The sequence below is a fragment of the Phlebotomus papatasi genome, chromosome 3, assembly GCF_024763615.1.
Source record: "Phlebotomus papatasi isolate M1 chromosome 3, Ppap_2.1, whole genome shotgun sequence".
NCBI lineage: Eukaryota > Metazoa > Arthropoda > Insecta > Diptera > Psychodidae > Phlebotomus > Phlebotomus papatasi.
This window is the reverse complement of record NC_077224.1, coordinates 42,708,160-42,726,080: the sequence shown is the minus strand read 5'-3', so window position 1 is coordinate 42,726,080 and position 17,921 is coordinate 42,708,160. Positions and strand designations below refer to the sequence as shown.

At 34.5% G+C, this 17,921-nt stretch overlaps 1 protein-coding gene across 10 annotated transcripts in view; it reads right to left on the bottom strand.

Annotated features, from left to right (window-relative positions):
* LOC129805738 (broad-complex core protein) overlaps positions 1-17,921 on the bottom strand; it is a 113,290-nt gene that overhangs the window by 24,107 nt on the left and 71,262 nt on the right. For all 10 annotated transcript variants that reach the window (XM_055853853.1, XM_055853859.1, XM_055853858.1 and 7 more), the window contains exons 2-3: positions 2,407-2,609; positions 2,117-2,305 (exon numbers count right to left, since the gene is read on the bottom strand). In XM_055853853.1, coding sequence (XP_055709828.1) covers positions 2,117-2,305; positions 2,407-2,592 — 375 coding nt within the window. In that variant the 5' untranslated portion in view covers positions 2,593-2,609. The remainder of the gene's footprint in view (positions 1-2,116; positions 2,306-2,406; positions 2,610-17,921) is intronic.

Genomic DNA, 17,921 nt, shown 5'->3' with positions numbered 1-17,921 from the left:
TTTTCGTAGAGGAGTGAGGTTAGCATGGTATTGCTTTTTATAAGGAATTTTAAAACCATTATATATGTGAAGGGTAAATTGAATAAAATCAATAACAGACACAAAAGATCTTGATTTAAGCTACAACAAACTTGTAGTATTTATCAACTCAATTATAATCTGTTAGTTTTAGTATCATTGTTTTATAAATATTTTTTCTTATTTCTTGCATTTTTTAATTAAAAAAGAAACAAATTAATATAAGGATGAAAATGTGAAATGTTTTAGATCAAGAAAAAGACTTTAAGGGCAGAATCACATTGACAATAAAATGCTCGCCGTAGCCTCATCGTATTTCCGTTAATTTACGCATTTTCATTGCAATTCTTATGCAAATTTTCTATTTCCGTATTACCTTATTTCATACTCGGTATAACTAAGTGAAAATAATATAAGAAAAATGAAGGAATAAAACGAAAATTCGATAAACGGTGAGCAAAAATAATAATAATAATAATAATAATAATAATATTTATTTCCTTCATCAATCTCAAAAATGCGGCTGCCGACCGACTTCACAACCGGTCTCCCCAAGTAAACGATTATCTATCTATACGATTAATCTCTCTTACAGTTTTTTTGCTAATCGTTTATCGAATTTTCGTTTAATTTCTTCAATTTTCTTATATTATTTTCACTTAGTTATACCGAGTATGAAATAAGGTAATACGGAAATAGAAAATTTGCATAAGAATTGCAATGAAAATGCGTAAATTAACGGAAATACGATGAGCATTTTACTGTCAATGTGATGCTGCCCTAAATATTATAATATAACCTCAAACTTTCTATTTATCGCTAACATTGCTAAATTTGTAAAAATAAATGATTATCTTAAATAGACCTCTGAAGGTTATGTTCAACGAGTTTGAGGTTACCTCAAACACGAATTGTTCTATCAGTTCGTTTCGTTATAGTGAAAATTATTTTTTTCCTTAAACTACATAAAGTAATTATTATGATAGAGGTTATGTAGGACATAACCTAAAAAAGTTTATGTGATATAACAAGATTTTACCCCAAAAAAAAATGTTTCTTATATTAGAATTCAAGGTATTAACTGCACTAACAGTATAAAAACTAGTTTGAAATTATTTAATCTAGTTTAAGTATTAGATTGGCAAAAGTTTAAAAATAAAACCTTGAAACAGAAAAATATATTTTTTGTCTTTTAAAAAGGTTAGTCAACATTTAACCATTTAACGACGAGACACTTTTTACGGACTGAAAATCAACAATAAAAATTAAACTGAGAAACATAATCAATGATAAGTCTTACATCTAACCTTGGAAAGTCCAACAGAGTCTGATTCGGTGTATTTTGTGCTTCTATAAACGATAGGGACAAAAATAGACCAAAAATTGGAGTAATTTTTCTGACAATAGCAATGAATATTATTTTTCGCTTTAATGAAAAATATTACGTATGAGTATTGTAGTTTATATTGCCAAAAGGGTTTTGCTTAAAAAAATTGGAAGCATAAAAAATAAATAAAATCAATTATGAATTTGTGAATTTAAAAATTCGCCATTTTTGAGCTTAAATATTTACTACATAGCAAATAGCTAGAGACTTGCAAAAAATATTCTAGATTCCTTCAACCTTCTACTTTACAATTATGTACAGATATAAGAAAAAAATAACTTTAGGTAGTCAGGAAAAATTATTTTCTTTATGGGACACCGGTGCGGTGTTCCAATCGTCCTTAAAGGGTTAAAAGAATAGTTCGACAACAAATCAAGGGTAAAATGATAACTTTTCGATACTATCAAATCGATAAATCTTATATGTGTTAGATTAAGTGAATCTCGACCGTTTATGCATTGTTTTACCCTTTATTGTAATATTCTTAAAAGAATTTTACTGTTGATAAACATCTATATAAGTTACAAAAAGTGCAAGCTATCGCTTAAATTTTTAAGAATCGACAGTCAATACTATCAAAAATTAGTTATCATGTCACTTTAGGTTTTTAGTATCTACATCGATATCGCGTAAGACCGCTTTACGTTGTCTAAAAAAAATCCTGGGCAAATAAGTGACTGGGGTGTAATGTGTAATGTGAATGGTACTTACGCTATGTGTCTCTTCGGCCTGTTTCTGTGTCAATCCGGACACCCTCAGTACCTCAGCTGTCTTCAAAAATGAGCTGAGAGAACGCTGGTGCACATTGACTTCCCCATGGTAGATAAATTCCACCAAAGCGTGCAGATCCGTGAATGCGACGTCCTGCAGCACAATCACTGGATGCTTGCACGGGGTACTCTGCAAAATCAAACAGTATTTTGGCATGGATTTAGACACTGATCTCTCACATTCAAAACACTAATTGAAATGCATCTTCAATAGAATTATTTGCAATTTACCTTGAGCAATTCTCTGAAGTAGGGACTGCACGCAGAGAGGACCACCCGATGGGCTTTTAAGCTGCGTCCATCACAGGCCAGTGTTACATCTACAAAGTCCTCATCATCTCTCAGATTCTCAAATGCTGATGTTATGCTGCTTTGATAGTTATTCCACCGGAGACAGAAATGCTGCGTATCAACCATTTTGCTGGCGTTGTCTCCTGGAATGATCAAAAGAAAAAGAAAAAAAACAAATAAAACTAAACTCTAAGTTGCTAAGATTTAGTGCAAAAATAAATAAATATTTTTAGAAATATTGATAAACGGCATTAGAGGAAAAGAATCTTCCACCGAAGTGGATCTATACTCTAAAAATATATTGTAAGTAATATGATTTATTGCTCATTATATCTATATAAATATATCGTGGCATATATGAAAACATGAAGATTAATTAATATATTTCGCAAGTTCCATAGTGCTTGGGTGTTTTCCACAAAATTTCTTCTATGTGTCAAATTGTTTCTATTCCACTGTACAAATACAACTAATTTATTATTAGACTTTCTCTGCCACCAAAAATAACACAATTTCCTCTAACAACAACAATAAAACATTCTCATATAAGATTCAACCACCAAAGTGCCATTGCAAATGGTCTCAGGATAACTATTGTGGTTGTGGTTGAATTTGATTATTAAATTGATTGTGATTTCAACAAGTGCTCAATAATTGTCATTTGGTTAAGGATAATATGTATAGCATCAACTAGTCACACCTATTTAATGTGTGCAATCGTGTGAAAGATTATCACTTGTGATACGCAATGAATATTCAATGGAAATTTCAATTTACCTCCCAACAATTACATTTTGAGGGTGTTTCGAATTATGTTTTGTCTTCATTACCTATTAATGTCCCTTGGTATAAAGGAGTAGGTATATATCATTCACAGAATGCTTCATCATATAAGGGAAGCTATTACAGAGAAATTATGTTACTAATCTTGTTATGTGAATGAAGATTAATTAAATTTGAGTTTAGAAAAATTGCTAGATATTTGATAAAATCAAGTTATTCGAATACATTTTACTTTAAGTTAGTTTAAGGCATTAATGGCATTGCTAGTAACTTCTAATTTTTCTTTTATAAAATTTAAGTATTTTTTATTATAAAAGCTTTTTGCTTCTGGAAAGCTTTGTTGTACTCCCGTCTGATGGAATCTTGTTAGGGATACGGGACTCATAATTCCAAGATATGTTTTTGGTTTAAAATCTGTTCGAAAATAATATAACGAAAATCGGTAAATTCAAAGACTATGAAATGATTAATGAACAAGTCAAGTTTGCTGAGAAAAGTAATTTGGTAAACTTAAATCGAAAAATCGATAAAATATCGACAGCTTTTGAAAATGATCGATAAGTTTGATGGGAAAATTGAGCGATGATTAGGTAAACGACATTTCGAACTTAATGGTTAGCCACTAGCCATACGGCTTAAAAGCGGAAATTATTGGAGAAGTTTTGTCTTATCGTTCAATAAAGCGGTCTTCAGACTAGAGGTTTAGCCCAGTTCCTGATAGTCGGAATTTTCTGAATGAGAAGGATTTACAGAGATATTTTTTAAATATACTAAGTCAATTGCTATAATAAATTATGCAACACTAAATAAAAATTTGGGGCCTCGAGTGGGTCAGTGGATAGAGTAGTAGCTCTATGACTGCGAGGTCTGGGGTTCAAAGCTGAGCAGCAGCAGAAAAAGATTTCTCATGCCATATCGGCTTTGAATTCGTCCAGTGAATGAATGAATAGTAATGTCAATGGTGCATATTGGCAAAAAAAAAGTGAACCGCCTAAACAATAGAGGCTGGTACGAAAACGAGTTTCGACATGAAAGCGGTACTTCAGTCGATACAAATATTCGCTGTCACTGATCCCAAACACATACCGAGAAGGGATGCTATGATATAGTAGCGGCACTGATTGCCCACAGAGCTGGGATATAGAGCGGCTACTCATATCGGGAGATAAGATTAGAATAGGAGTAGGGAAGCATAAGGAGCCCAATTGGTGGCCTGGATGCATCGGAATATCCGAAATGGAGAACTGACCCTTGGCAAAATCTTATCTTATCTTGTCTTAAATAAAAATTTATCGAAAAAGCATGGAAAGTAGGTAGTTTTTGAACTTGAAGGAACCCAAAAGAGCCAATTTTGAAGCCCAAAGCCGAACAATTGTTAAATAAGTCAAATCTTGGCTTTGAGTCACGGTCGACCAAATTATTTCCATCGTCCTAATTTTCCCGAGTGATTTCTGGCAATAGTGAGAAGAAATATTGCTTATTGATAATTACAGCAGTTAAGCCATATGGCTAAGCTTTAGGTCTGAAGTCCGTATAAGTTGAATTAGTCCATTTGATTTAATGCCGTATTTGAGGGAGGCCGATTCCAGAAAGGAAACGCAAAATTAGTTTTCGGAGAGCTAGTTATCAGGTTAGCAGAGGTGAGAACGCCCCAGCCAGATAAGGTAAGATAGACCATTTCTAGGAGAGGAGGCCGATACAGTTTGGAGCAGAACGGCAGATAACGAAGGGTACGTTACTAAAGAGCAATGGCACTTAACAGATTGGAATGGCGGCGAGTCCTGAATTATGTCAAGACCAGCAATCAATTGTAACAGGAAATGAGTTATCCAAGAAAGAACCGAAGGAGTTATCCATTAGACTTTCAAAAATTAATTGTCTTGCCTGTTGTTTAAAAATTTGGAACCTTCAAGAATGAAGTTAAATCTTTAATCAGAATTCCATAAAAGCACTAGACTTGGGTATGCCGGGTTCATACTAGAAGTTTAGCCCAGTTCTCGAAGTTCTTTAAAATGTAAATAACAAACGATTTTCTTGATTATTAAATACGTAATGAATAATTTGCCCTTAATATCTATCTAAATAACCATTTCCTCAAAAATCTTGCCTAATAAGGAATTAGAAGAATTAAGCCATATGGCTAAGTCTTAGGTCTGAAGCCCGTATTAGGCTCCATTCGGCTGTTAATCTGATTTGAATGAATGGAACTGTTAGTTTTTTGAAATGTACGTAAATTAGGTTGAATTGCTGGAAATGTAGAAGAATTTTTCAGGTATGATTAGGATGGCTCGTAATATTAGGTAAAATATTTGCTGTTTCCTTGGCAATATCTCTTATTTTTCAAATAATTGGAGAACTCGCATAATTGTGGATCTTTTAGCTGAAAGATCCTTGGCTTGACTCTCCCAGTTGTGAGTTTGAGTCCCAATCGGTGCAAATAACTAATGGTGAGTCTACTACAATACACTGAATTTGCTAAAACAAAATCCGAGAGCACAGAAGAAGTATTACTTATAGATGCTTTTACTTAATGGACTTAGCAGATTCTTCAATACGACAACATTATATTACGATTACGTTTTAATAATAAATACAAATAACTCAAAAGGATTAATAAAATAAATCAAATAGCGAACATATAGTATACTTTATAATTTTTGATTTTATTAGGGGAGACTGGGGCAAAAAGTCACAAAACGGATATTTTATTTTTTTACAAGTTACTTGAGCGCTTCAAAAATTTCTAATTAGCGCAATTTTATAGGAAATTTACCGCTCTACAACTTTGTGAAAGTAATATTCCTCTATTTTGCAAGGAAATACGTTTATTGAGCCGATTTCTAAAAGGTAATTTTGTGATCATTCTCAAAAATGCTAGGGCAAATAGTACCAGACATTGGGTATTATCATATTTTGATTCGCTTCATTACGGGCTTCCGTAAATTTGAAGCTATTTCAAGCTATTTAAAAAAAAAAACACACAAGAGGCTGCTAATCAATTGACCAATGCAAACAAAAAGCGGCGAGACGCGGAAATGACGTTTCTTCTCGCCATGAAACATCAGAAATTGCTTCGCTTTTTTGTTACTTTTTTGCTCTATACCTTTTGTTACTTTTTACCCCAAGTGGCCATTTTTAATAACAGGATTTCTGGAGAAAAGAACTTTTGTGAAATTCTAAAATAGATAGCGGATTCGTATTCAAAAAATCCAAATTATTTAGAAAATATTCACTAGTGCATCAATATTGGAAAATAAGTAGGTAATAATTGTTATCTTCTGCAAGGAAAATATTTCAAAAATAGAGCTAAGAATTTCGATATTTTTTTATTTTCTAAATTCCTTGTTCAAATTCTAAGGAACTTACGACATTGAAGAAGGCTTATGGAGGCTATCTGTAGAAAAAAATTTGAGCCGCTATCTTTTTTACCTAGGATGATATTGAATTTTGAATTTTTCGATTTGTGACTTTTTGCCCCAGTCTCCCCTACATTATTTTCGTGGTTCTCTTTAGTTTTGCAAAGTATCATTTCCGTTATCTGGTATTGCTCAAAACGCGTGGTTCTGGGACTTGAGGTCTTGAAGATGGGTTTTGATAAGGAGAGAAATAAAATGAGATTGTCAACAATTCCAGCTAATAATAATAGAAAATAAAGCAAATTCCGTGTAAAATTTGGCATAGTTTCATAAAGTACATAAATACGAGTTAACCGAAACTAGAAATGGCTTTATTTTGTAGTAAGTTTGTTTTATCCAAAGAAATCTGATTTCAATTTATCATTCTATAATAAAACAGAAGTTTTATTTTATTTCAAACTTCAAATACCGGATATTCGAAACGTAGGGAGCGATTCTGTTTTTTCGAACTTACTCACTTTAGAATTTCGAATATTTTCTTGAAGATTATAATGCGAATTATAGAACTAGGAATATTTTCAAAAACTGTTCTTCCGAATTAGCATAAAAGTTAGAGGCCTCGGCAATTATGATAGTCAAGATAAATTGTTTAACAGAAATTGGTCTAATGATATTTTTGTCTTTTATTTGCTGGATTAGAGGGAAGTTGGGCAACTTTGAATTAGGGCAGCTTTAAAATTGGGTTTTTTTTCTCTCATCAGTGTGTGAAGCCAAATTATGTTATGGTAAAGTCTAGTTCCACCAAGTCTTCAATTCAAAGGTGCCCCATTTCGCCCTATTACTCGCATAGATCGAAAACTCATCGATTATTCATCGGTAATGCAAAAAAAAAGAAATCTTCCATGCTAAGAATATAAAATCGTCCCAGCTTTACACTAAACGGTGCATAGTTATTCTTGTCGAGCTTAAATCCTGAATTAGATCAAGATCAACAATTGATTGTTGTGACGATTAAGTTAATCGAAAATTTCGAAAATGTAACTGCAAAGATGTCGAAAAACAGGATTACATTTAAAACATATGAAGTACATAAAGTATCAAATAAGAATATTTTAAATATTTCCTTTTGTACATAGCACAGTTGCAATTTTCGAAATTTCAGCCATGCGACTGATTGAGATAACGCTGTAGTTAGAAATAAAAAACTTCAAGTTGTTATTGATTTTATGGCCATTTTATCTCGTGAAGACTGGAAAACATCTCAATATTGCCCATTGACTGCGGTGTAGATGAATTACATCATTGAATTGTGTGCTTTCAAGTGCCTAAGAAAATGAATATCAAGAAGAGCAGTAGAAATTGACCCCTTTGCTCATTCATGTCAATTTGGGTGTTTATCCAGGGTGAGATTATTTACTAATATAATCTCACCATAAAGTTTTGATCCCGACAGTTTAATGAGTTTGGGAAGTTTCTTGACGAAGGGTGGTGTATTGACTTTTGGTCATCTCCGTAGACATTCTGGCTTTTTTGAGTTTCGGTGGGGGGGGGGGGGGGGGGGGGGGGGTTGGCAAGTAGGAAAGTCGGTTGAATCGATAATCAGATGCTTGTACTGGGGTGGTGAAAATATATAGGGCGAGTGAGAGCATTCCCATGGTTGTCCAAGGAAAGGAATTCATTTGTATGTTAGGTCAAGAAAAGGTTCATCCGTCATACCGTCTTCATGTAACAGTCCGCAGCTGTTGAGTGTGAGCCGGCTTGTTGATGAGGGAATGGGATTTGGGGTGTTAAGGGCCGGTGGTATATATTACATATTGCCGCCAACAATACGATGAGGACTGTGTGACAGCGACAGCAACAAGGCGAAGGCGTTGTCATGGAAATGATTTTTCTTTCAGATTTTCCCATCTTCACACAACCTTTATACATAGGCGCTATATCTTCATCTCTTGTACATAGACCAAGTCTCTTGAGGTGTCGAGGTCAGATCTATACATATCTATATATAATGTTGGATGAAGAGGAACGTAGAGGAAAAAAAAAAGCTATTTTCCCAAGTACAGCGCAATCCTTGGGCGGATAAAAAAGAAGAAAAAAATAGCAATATCTAGCAATATAGACAATAGGTGGTAGGATAGGGGTATAGGTTCTTTCTGTGCTTATGTGAGAAAAATAAAGCTGGTGCTGTTGCGAAGTCTATGTGTGTGCATTCCACATAAAGATTTTCGTATGCTCGTTATGTTTCGAGACGAAAATTTCACTTTCGTTTCCATTCATTTTCATGCGCTTCACATGTAGGTATTTCCCAGTTGAGGGTATAAGCACATATGTGCCCGTCTATGCTATATGGTAGAACTCTCCGGCTGTGCCATTGAATATTGTGTACCCGACCGTATATGCCGTAGTATATGCTAGAGAGAGAGTGGAAGCTTAAACGCGACGTCAAAGTGCACTTTTCCCCCATTTGCCATTCCACCCACAAGCACAAGCCACAACACGACCAAATTTGCATACATGTCGTCTGGCTGATGCCACTCCAAAACGGCATGCCGGCTGCCGCTCTTCTAGGCGACATCAACCCAGAATACCCCAGTACCAAAAACCCATAGAGAGAGAGTATACGCAGAGGTGAGAATGCTATGTGTGTCATGTTTGAATACGCCGAAGGTATTGTAGAGCATCCTATTTACCCATCCACACTGTACATGCCACTATGTACACTTTCTTCTCCACACATATGGAATTTATCTTGTCTTCCGGCTGGCAAGAAGCAACCCCGCAGCACCTTTACGTTTTTAGGGGATGCCTCAACACCATGTTCTATTTGTAAAAGCTCAATATATCTCCGATATACCTTAAGTCGCATCATTCCTGTCATTTATCTTTTGCGACTCCTAAACACGCTACAATATTGTCAAAATTTGCATTACATGAGTGCGAGATATGCGGGAAAATTATACTGCTTTTGCATAACTTCGCATATACCCCTTCTACCACCAACAACGTCTAGAAATCATTACACATGAAATGTTCACAAAAAGGGATAAAAAGAGGATTTCAGCGTTGACTCAACAATTATCCAACCCTGCTTATCTAAATCCCACTCCAGCGTGAAAATAAAAGGGCAAGTTTAGAATTGAACAAAAGTATATTTGGAATTCTGTATAGGGGAATGTGGAGTAGTTTTACATAGTCATGATGGAGCTAATGATGACTATATTTTTGAGATGAATATCAGTTTTACGGTCTGAGTTTCAGATATGGAATACGTCTGTTCCCAGGGTATCATGCCCCCTAGCGAGAGTATTACATGAGTCTGTAATGTACTAGACAGATTTATGGCTTAAGCCGAGAGACGGCTTAACGTAATTACAATCAAAATAATAATTAAATTACATTTTCATAAGTTTCTGACTAAGCCGTGTCTCGGCTGAAGCCGAGAAACGGCTTACTTAGTAGGAAATTTGACTTAAGTCGTTAATGTATTTCAAATATTTTTGGGCAAATATATTAAGAACATAGAAAAAAATGAGTTGTCCGAAGCTTGAGTAGTCCGAAGGTAGCGCGCTTTCCCCCATATAATGTTGAAGCCAGGGTCCTCTCAACATTTCATTTTTCCATACGTTTTTCCATAGAGACACTGAAGACTATTGGAAAGCTTTTCCTAAAGAGAATTAACTTCTAAGTATGATATATTTCGAAATCGTGCACTAAAAGCTATCTAAAAATACATATTTCATAATGCTCGCCGAAATAATACAAGAACTACGAGCAAATTTGTTTAAGTCGCGGTGCAATGGCTACAAAAGTTTTACAAGGAAAAGTGAAAAATATCTTCACTATTTATTAAGCTTGATGGGCCCCTGGTTGAAGCAGGGTGTAAAGCAGTTCAGTGATGAAGATGCAATACCGGCCTATACACATCGGAAGCAATGTTCATAAAAAAGTACATTTTTGACATCATTTTGACGTTTTCACTTCCACATACAGCAGTGCAAACAATTTCCTTCAAAAAACATTTTTTGACGAAAATTACTCCCAAGACGCACGAAGAGGAATGAGTATAGAAAGCTCCCTCTATTTAATTAAATTTGCTCTCTAAACTAAAACAAGTTCCCGTTAATCAATTGGTTCATAATTTTAATGTGTCCCACACATTGTAGGATATTTTTCAGACAGATTTATAAAAATAAATTTGCTGCAGAAATCAGATTTCGCATAAAATATTAAAAAAAGATAGATACAGTCAGGGTCAAAAGTTTGTTGCCTAATGTACATTATGTTCGAGAAACCAGGCGAAAAAAATTATAGATTTTTTTTTCAAGTTGTTCTTTGTGTAAATGAGTTGCATGTACTCCGTAGATATTATTTATTTATTTCATATAAAAAATAATTGTTTTCTAAAAGTTCATCAATATTGATGCGCCAAAAGTTTGTTGCCTCATTTGAAAAGTAATTCAAATGATCAAAAACATTGAACTAACTTAATGCAATCCGATTATAATTTGAGGTTATGTTATTTCAGAGGCAAATGGTGGCTTTGGATATTTCTAAAGTTTTCAATGGTAAATATTATGTATATAAATGTGATGATGATTTATATTATATTTAGGTTAAAAATGTCAAGTTATATGAAGTTAAAAGACGGGAACTCAGTTAGAGATGCCGCCGGAATGAATTTGTATCGTCAATTGCCAAATTTAACGGAAAATCACGACAGGCTGTATAGGAAATAATTAAAATTGACGGTAAAGAGGCACGAGTGCACTTGGAAAACGCTACTGAAAGACCCAGAGATTCGACTCAGAGGGATGATAACCACATTTTAAATATCCTTGAGTGATTCCATGCTGTCTGCTCCAAAAATTAAGAGTTAGTTGGCTAGGGGAACAGTATGGAAGAAGGGGCCCATCAAGCCTAATAAAAAGTGAAGATATTTTTCACTTTTCCTCGTAAAAATGTTACACATATTGCACCGCGACTTAAACAAATTTCCTCGTAGTTCTTGTATTATTTCGGCGAACATTATGAAATATGTATTTTTAGATAGCTTTTAATGCACGATTTCGAAATATACAGGCTGATAAGTCAATTCTCTTTAGGAAAAAACCTGCCAATAGTCTTCAGTGCCTCTATGCAAAAACGTATGGAAAAATGAAATGTCGAGAGGCCCCTGAGGGAAGTATATACAGTAACAGTAGACCATGGAGTATGGAACAGTTAATGCTTCGTCAAACATTTTCCCCCAAATTAATATAAATGCAGGAGAAAGTGTCCATGTTTCGTATTATCCTAAGTTTCGTATTGACTAAATTTTTCGTATGTTTCTGAATAAATGTAACTCCGCGAAATATTTTAAAAACTCGGCACTTTCCCTTAGTTTTAAAAATATGGGTCCTATGAGTCACATTAATTGAGAAACATAGAAAAAATTGAGTCAGTATGAAGCTTAGGATCATACGAAACATGGGTACTTTCCCCTACATTTATCTTAATTTGGGGAAAAATGTTTGATGAATAATTAATTTGTATGAAACTGTTCCATACTCCCCTACGGACCCGATTGTTGCGCTGTCTAGCAGCCTAACGCTTATTTTACAATATCATTATATGTTTAAACACGTTGAATCATTATGTACTTAGTCGATCTATTAATTTCATTAAATAAATTTCACGTAACAGTGCATTGTTTCATTTGCATAATTAAATAGCAAACATATAAAATTGATAGTTTATTGAAATGAGATTTGCAAATGACACATTAAAATTTTATTGAAATCTCCTTTGAAATTTCCAAGCTTATACTTTAACTATGACATAGTTCAAGCATTTCACAAAACTACGAAAATATTCAATATAATAGATCAAACAGCGATGATTCTATTTTTAGTGGCCCGGCACTACTATCTTGCAGCTTGTATATAAACAAAAGTTAAGTATATAATCTCGTGAGATCCACAAATTTCTCGATAAGATTAGAAAATAAAATTTCTAGGTGTATTGATGTAGAAGTAGCAATAAATTAGGAAACTTAAAGTCGGACAAAAAAATTGCAAACACTGATAAAAGGTCATTATCTATTTCTTAGAATATATGTTTTTATTAAACTATGAAGTATCATCTTATCTCAAATCAACTGGCGATAAATGTTTTGGCAAATTTGTGATGGACTCCTCCCCTTTGTCTTGCGATTATATATATTCACTTGTGCGAATTTTTATCTAAAAGATAGTATGGGAGATGGGAGTGTTTAAAAAGAACTAAGATAGGTACATGAGTTCTTTCAATTCCTAAGTTTTTCTAGATTTTGAAAATATTGGGGTCCACTGGTGTAAAAAAAATAAGGTCTCTAGGTATTTTGAGAAATTAAGATCAAATAATTTTAGAATTTACAAGCACATCGTCAGCGAAGAATATGTTTCCGAGCGTATACCGCGTATATTGAATTTACAATAAATGTTTGATTACTTACGCTTTTACCGGAATTACAACACATTAGAACCGCTGTAGTAAACAATTTTTACAGACAGATTTTTTGCCACCAATATATTTTTAAATAATTAATAATTGAAAGCTACTTGTATGTAGAAGTCCTAATAGTTATTAGGGTAACTGTATCAAATTCCGGACAGATTACAATTTCGACCACTTCTTTTGCTTCTCAAATTTCCATGAGTTTTCAGTTTTTGCAAATCTCAAAAGATTTTACAACGCAAAAAATAAACGGAAAATGTCACTTCGACGACCGAGATTATATCAAAAAGACTTTAGAAGAATTCCGAAAGGGCAAGGAACTATGAGTATCAAAGTGGCCGAAATATTACTTAAAGCTATGTCTATATTTTGTTAATTTTAAAATGTAGTAAGAATGATTTTAGAGGAAACAAAGCCGATATGCTATCTACAACGTTCCAAGCAACACTCTGATGAGAATGTCAAAAATTGAAAGTTAGAAAAAATTACTATTTCTGACTTCTTAGAGCACAACATAACTTTAGGAGGCCGTAGGGAAAAAATAGGAAACCGAATTTAATTTGTATTAAAAATACTACATTTCGAACTTAAGATTTTAGCCCTTTCCTGCAATTACGCCGAAATTTGGTACAGTTGCCCTATGTGGTCAAAAAATAGTGTTTGTGTACAGTTTTTTTGTGCACGGTATAAGGCTCTATTTATCTCTAAAAGTATTCTTGAGAAAAGTGCAGACGTCCAGAGGAGAACATTTCATAACGCAAAGTTAGAGCCATTGCATCTGTCTGTCTTTCTAGAGTATCAATTGTTGACTTTCTCATTCTTAACGGGTTAAGTCACGGCTTATCTGTCTAAAAGCAAACGCTTTTACCAATTGCACTACGAGAGTCACGAGATCAGTTCGGTTTGCATTGATTGCACCCCAGTCATATTTGTTGTGCGCAAAAATTATAGTTGAAGCTGTAAATTGCACATAATATATTACCTATCATATTATCAATGCGGACAAAGACAAGCTGCTGGATACCTCAAAAAGCCCAAGAAGGAAGAAAAGTTATGAAAATCTTGAAAAACGGGGTTAGAGAAATTGTAGAAAATTGTAAAAAATTGCCTTTATTCCCTCGAGAACATCCTGACCCAATTAATGAACGAATCTCAGAGAACGTTTGAAATGCTTGACCACACTGATGAAGGCTTGGTGATCGAGCCGAGAGCTCTGGAAAAAGTTAATGAGTTTTCCCTGAGTGAATTGCATTTTCCCGACGATTTCCGGAAACTTCACCTCGTTAACTAATATTACGTCAGTTTGTGTTTTACAATATATTATCTATGCTATTTAGTTAGGCCCTAGACTAGACAGATCTGAGAATTAGCCGAGAGACGGCTTAATGGATACTTAAAGAATATGTAGTTTAATTAATAATGTCTCGCACTGTAGGGAGAGGTGGGGCTACATCGAAAACACTATTTTTTTGTATACTTCGAAAATAAATTGGACATAGCCATAATTTAATATAGATCTTTAATTATTGTAAAATAGCGTTTCCAATATAGTCCCGGTCGAAATCCCGAAAGCCAATATCCCGAACGTCAAAATCTCGAAATGCAAAATACCGAATTCTTAAAAGTGTCATAGCTAATCTCACGATTGCACCCACCATTGCTGGAGGCAAAGGGAAATCTTCTGTGTCTTGGGAAATTATTCTACACATTATTCTCCATTTCATACTTTCCAGGATTTTGAATTCAGGTTTTTGGCTTTCGGGATTTTGGACCTTTCGGGATTTTGGCGTTCGGGATTTTGGCGTTTAGTGTTTTGGCTGCCTGCTGAAGTATTTTCATTACAGTGCCCGGTTTGTAATTCGGATGATTGGGAGACAATATGACAGATGTCCGTTTCGTAATCCGGATGGATTTTTTGAATTTGTTCAACTTCTCGCAAATATAATACAAGTTTTTTTTTTGTAGAATTAGAATAAAAGTTTTAATAGGTGTGATTAGAAGGAATCACACCTAAAAAGATTAAAAGACATAATTAGAGAATACTATGCTATTATACTTCATTTATTAAACAAAAACATTACAGGATAATTCATTTTCATTGCAGAACACACATGCATACATGACCTCAAAATGATTTTAAATGTAACCGTCAATAACTCGTCCGGATTACGGCGATCCGGATAAGAGAGCGGGCACTGTATTTATATTATAGGGCAGAGGTGTGCAAGAAACCGTTGAAACCGAATTAACGTCAAAATAAGTTTGTTATACTAGCGTTTTGACCATTGACGTACATGTTTCATTTGACGTTAATTCGGTTTCAACGGTTTCTTGCACACCTCTGTTATAGGGGAAGAACACTAAATCGTATTTCGGCTTGTCCTCAGGTCTGTGACTAGGTCCTCAGGGGCGCAGCAATATTCTGCTTCAATTTGCTTAATTTTCAATTTATATTTGATTCTTAAATCGTCCACCGTGATCCACTAACCTGTTTCGGTTTAGAACTTTTTCGCTGGGTAATTGATATTATTAAGAATCTCGTGATAAAACTAATATTTTAGTCACACCCCTAATAATAATTGAATTTGGAATAATTTACCACTTTCATCTGTAAATTATTTCAGTTATTCCCGGTGTATAAACTATACGCAAAATGCTTAATTATCTGCGTATGTTTTGTCTATTTTGAAAATGATTAAACACTTGTGAAAACAGAGGTGAATAAGCTTAGAAGTTTAGATGTTGTATGGTAATGATAGTGTTTATAGATGTTATTATTGTTAGGTGTTAGTTTACTGGGAAGCACTGTAAATTCCGCACAATTGAGAAAATATGTAGCTTATCTATTGTAGATTAGTAGCAATTGAAATTCTAATTCAAAATAGAGTACTTCAATCTGACAGCTTATCCAAGAGCTTATAGAATTTATCTGGGGAGTCATAAAGAGATGAGAATTCATGGATGAGCTTCAAAACTAATGATGTGGCCTCGAAAATGCTGAAATACATTTCACAGTCCTTTCAACTTGATCGTCTCCGCGGCAGCGCATTGAATAAAGTCGGATGTGTAATATATTTGATTTTGTCAGAAATGATTCTCTGTCTGTGATTTTCCGCTCACACACGGACTAGGCGTGTGGTCAGGATGGGAAATAACAAAATAGAGAAATCATCATTGTTTACATAGATAGTTGGGTATGAGGATGAAAATGAAAACAATCTTGGCGGTATGCGATTCTCCCACTCTTTTCACCCGTTTTTAATTCAAAAGATAGTACACCATAGTGCGGCGAAACAGTTACATATAGTTGGTTATAGTCACCATGTCTATATTCCCATATGTCTCTATGGCTCTTGCATGAATTTGTAGTGAAGGCGCCGCTTGTATATGTTAAAACTGTCTGTCTAGTGCTATGTGGAAGAGTGGCTGTACCGGATCAGGTCTATAAGTTCTATGTGAAGCTCTTTGTGGTATGTGCAAAGTAGATATGACCTTCACCTTAACCTAGTGACAGTGTCGGGCGAACGGTCGATTGCCTTTTGCCGCACACACTATCGCTTCTATTTCGCCAATCGCCAACACAAAATTCATGTGGATGGGTAATTTAATAGGCAAAATACTGCGAATGTGCATCAAAAGTTTAATAATAAAACACACAACACACTGTAGAGAATCATTTGACTAAATCCGACTCCCGTGGTCCCATCACATTCAATTTCAAACCATTCTCGCGTCTTTTTTTTTACAATTTTTTTTTTTAAAACCCCGCTCTGCTATAAAACCTATTTCATAGTGTTCTTGTGACCAACGTTTTGTCGCGATTTTGCACTTTGCTGCTGCTTTTTGACAAATTTGCAAGCTTTTTTTGCCACAAAGTTGTTTTTGCTGCATCATCCAATAAACTTTTAAACTATTTGGTATAGATACGAATGAATGGAACAACTAGGAAGGGACATGAAAATCTATTTTATCAATTTCCTCTTCTCATCGTTTGCATGAATTTTCGACAGCCATACAATATTGAAGTAATTGATCAATGTTCCAGTTAGTACGACAGAATATGAACGTTATTTTGGTAACAAATTTTTGATTTTACACGGAGAAAAATATATCTTATTAATCCTACTTGTTACCCTAATATCCTAGATAGACTTACGACTTAGGTCGAGAGACGGTTTAGTGGGAAACTGATGGGAATGTAGTCTTCTTATCATAATTTTGATTATAATTACGTTAAGTTGTCTATCGGCTTAAGCCGTAGGTATGTCCTGAACCGGTGGCAGCCATCCCTTTCAGGATTTTAAAAATTCGGGATTTTGGCTTTCGGGATTTTGGCGTTCGGGATTTTGGCTTTCGGGATTTTGGCTTTCGGGATTTTGACCGGGACCCGTCCTGAACATAAAAGCTTGGGTGCAGTACCTTATTTTTCTTTTAGGTACCGTTCTTTTTTAAGTCTAGGGACTTGTATTGATCCTGGGATTTGCCAAAATGCATCTATTAAAGTTATTATTGATAGAATGATTTAAATTGAACTACAATCCCAACATTTTTCCTCTAAATTGTCTCTCGGTTTCTCCCGTAAGTCTGTCTAGGTTCTAAATCTATTAACAAACATACTTTAAAAGAACGTATAGGATATAGTTCTATAGTAAAAGGATATAGTTCTCGCTCTGTGATATCGTCGGTTGCGTCTACTTCTGTCGTATCTGCATTTCTTTTGTGTCAGCATTTCACGCAAGAGGGGATGTCTGTATTGTAGCTTGCACCGAATGCAGATACGACAGAGGTAGACGCAACCGACGATATATGTGTTCTGGGAGTGAATTCGTTTTACGCCAATAA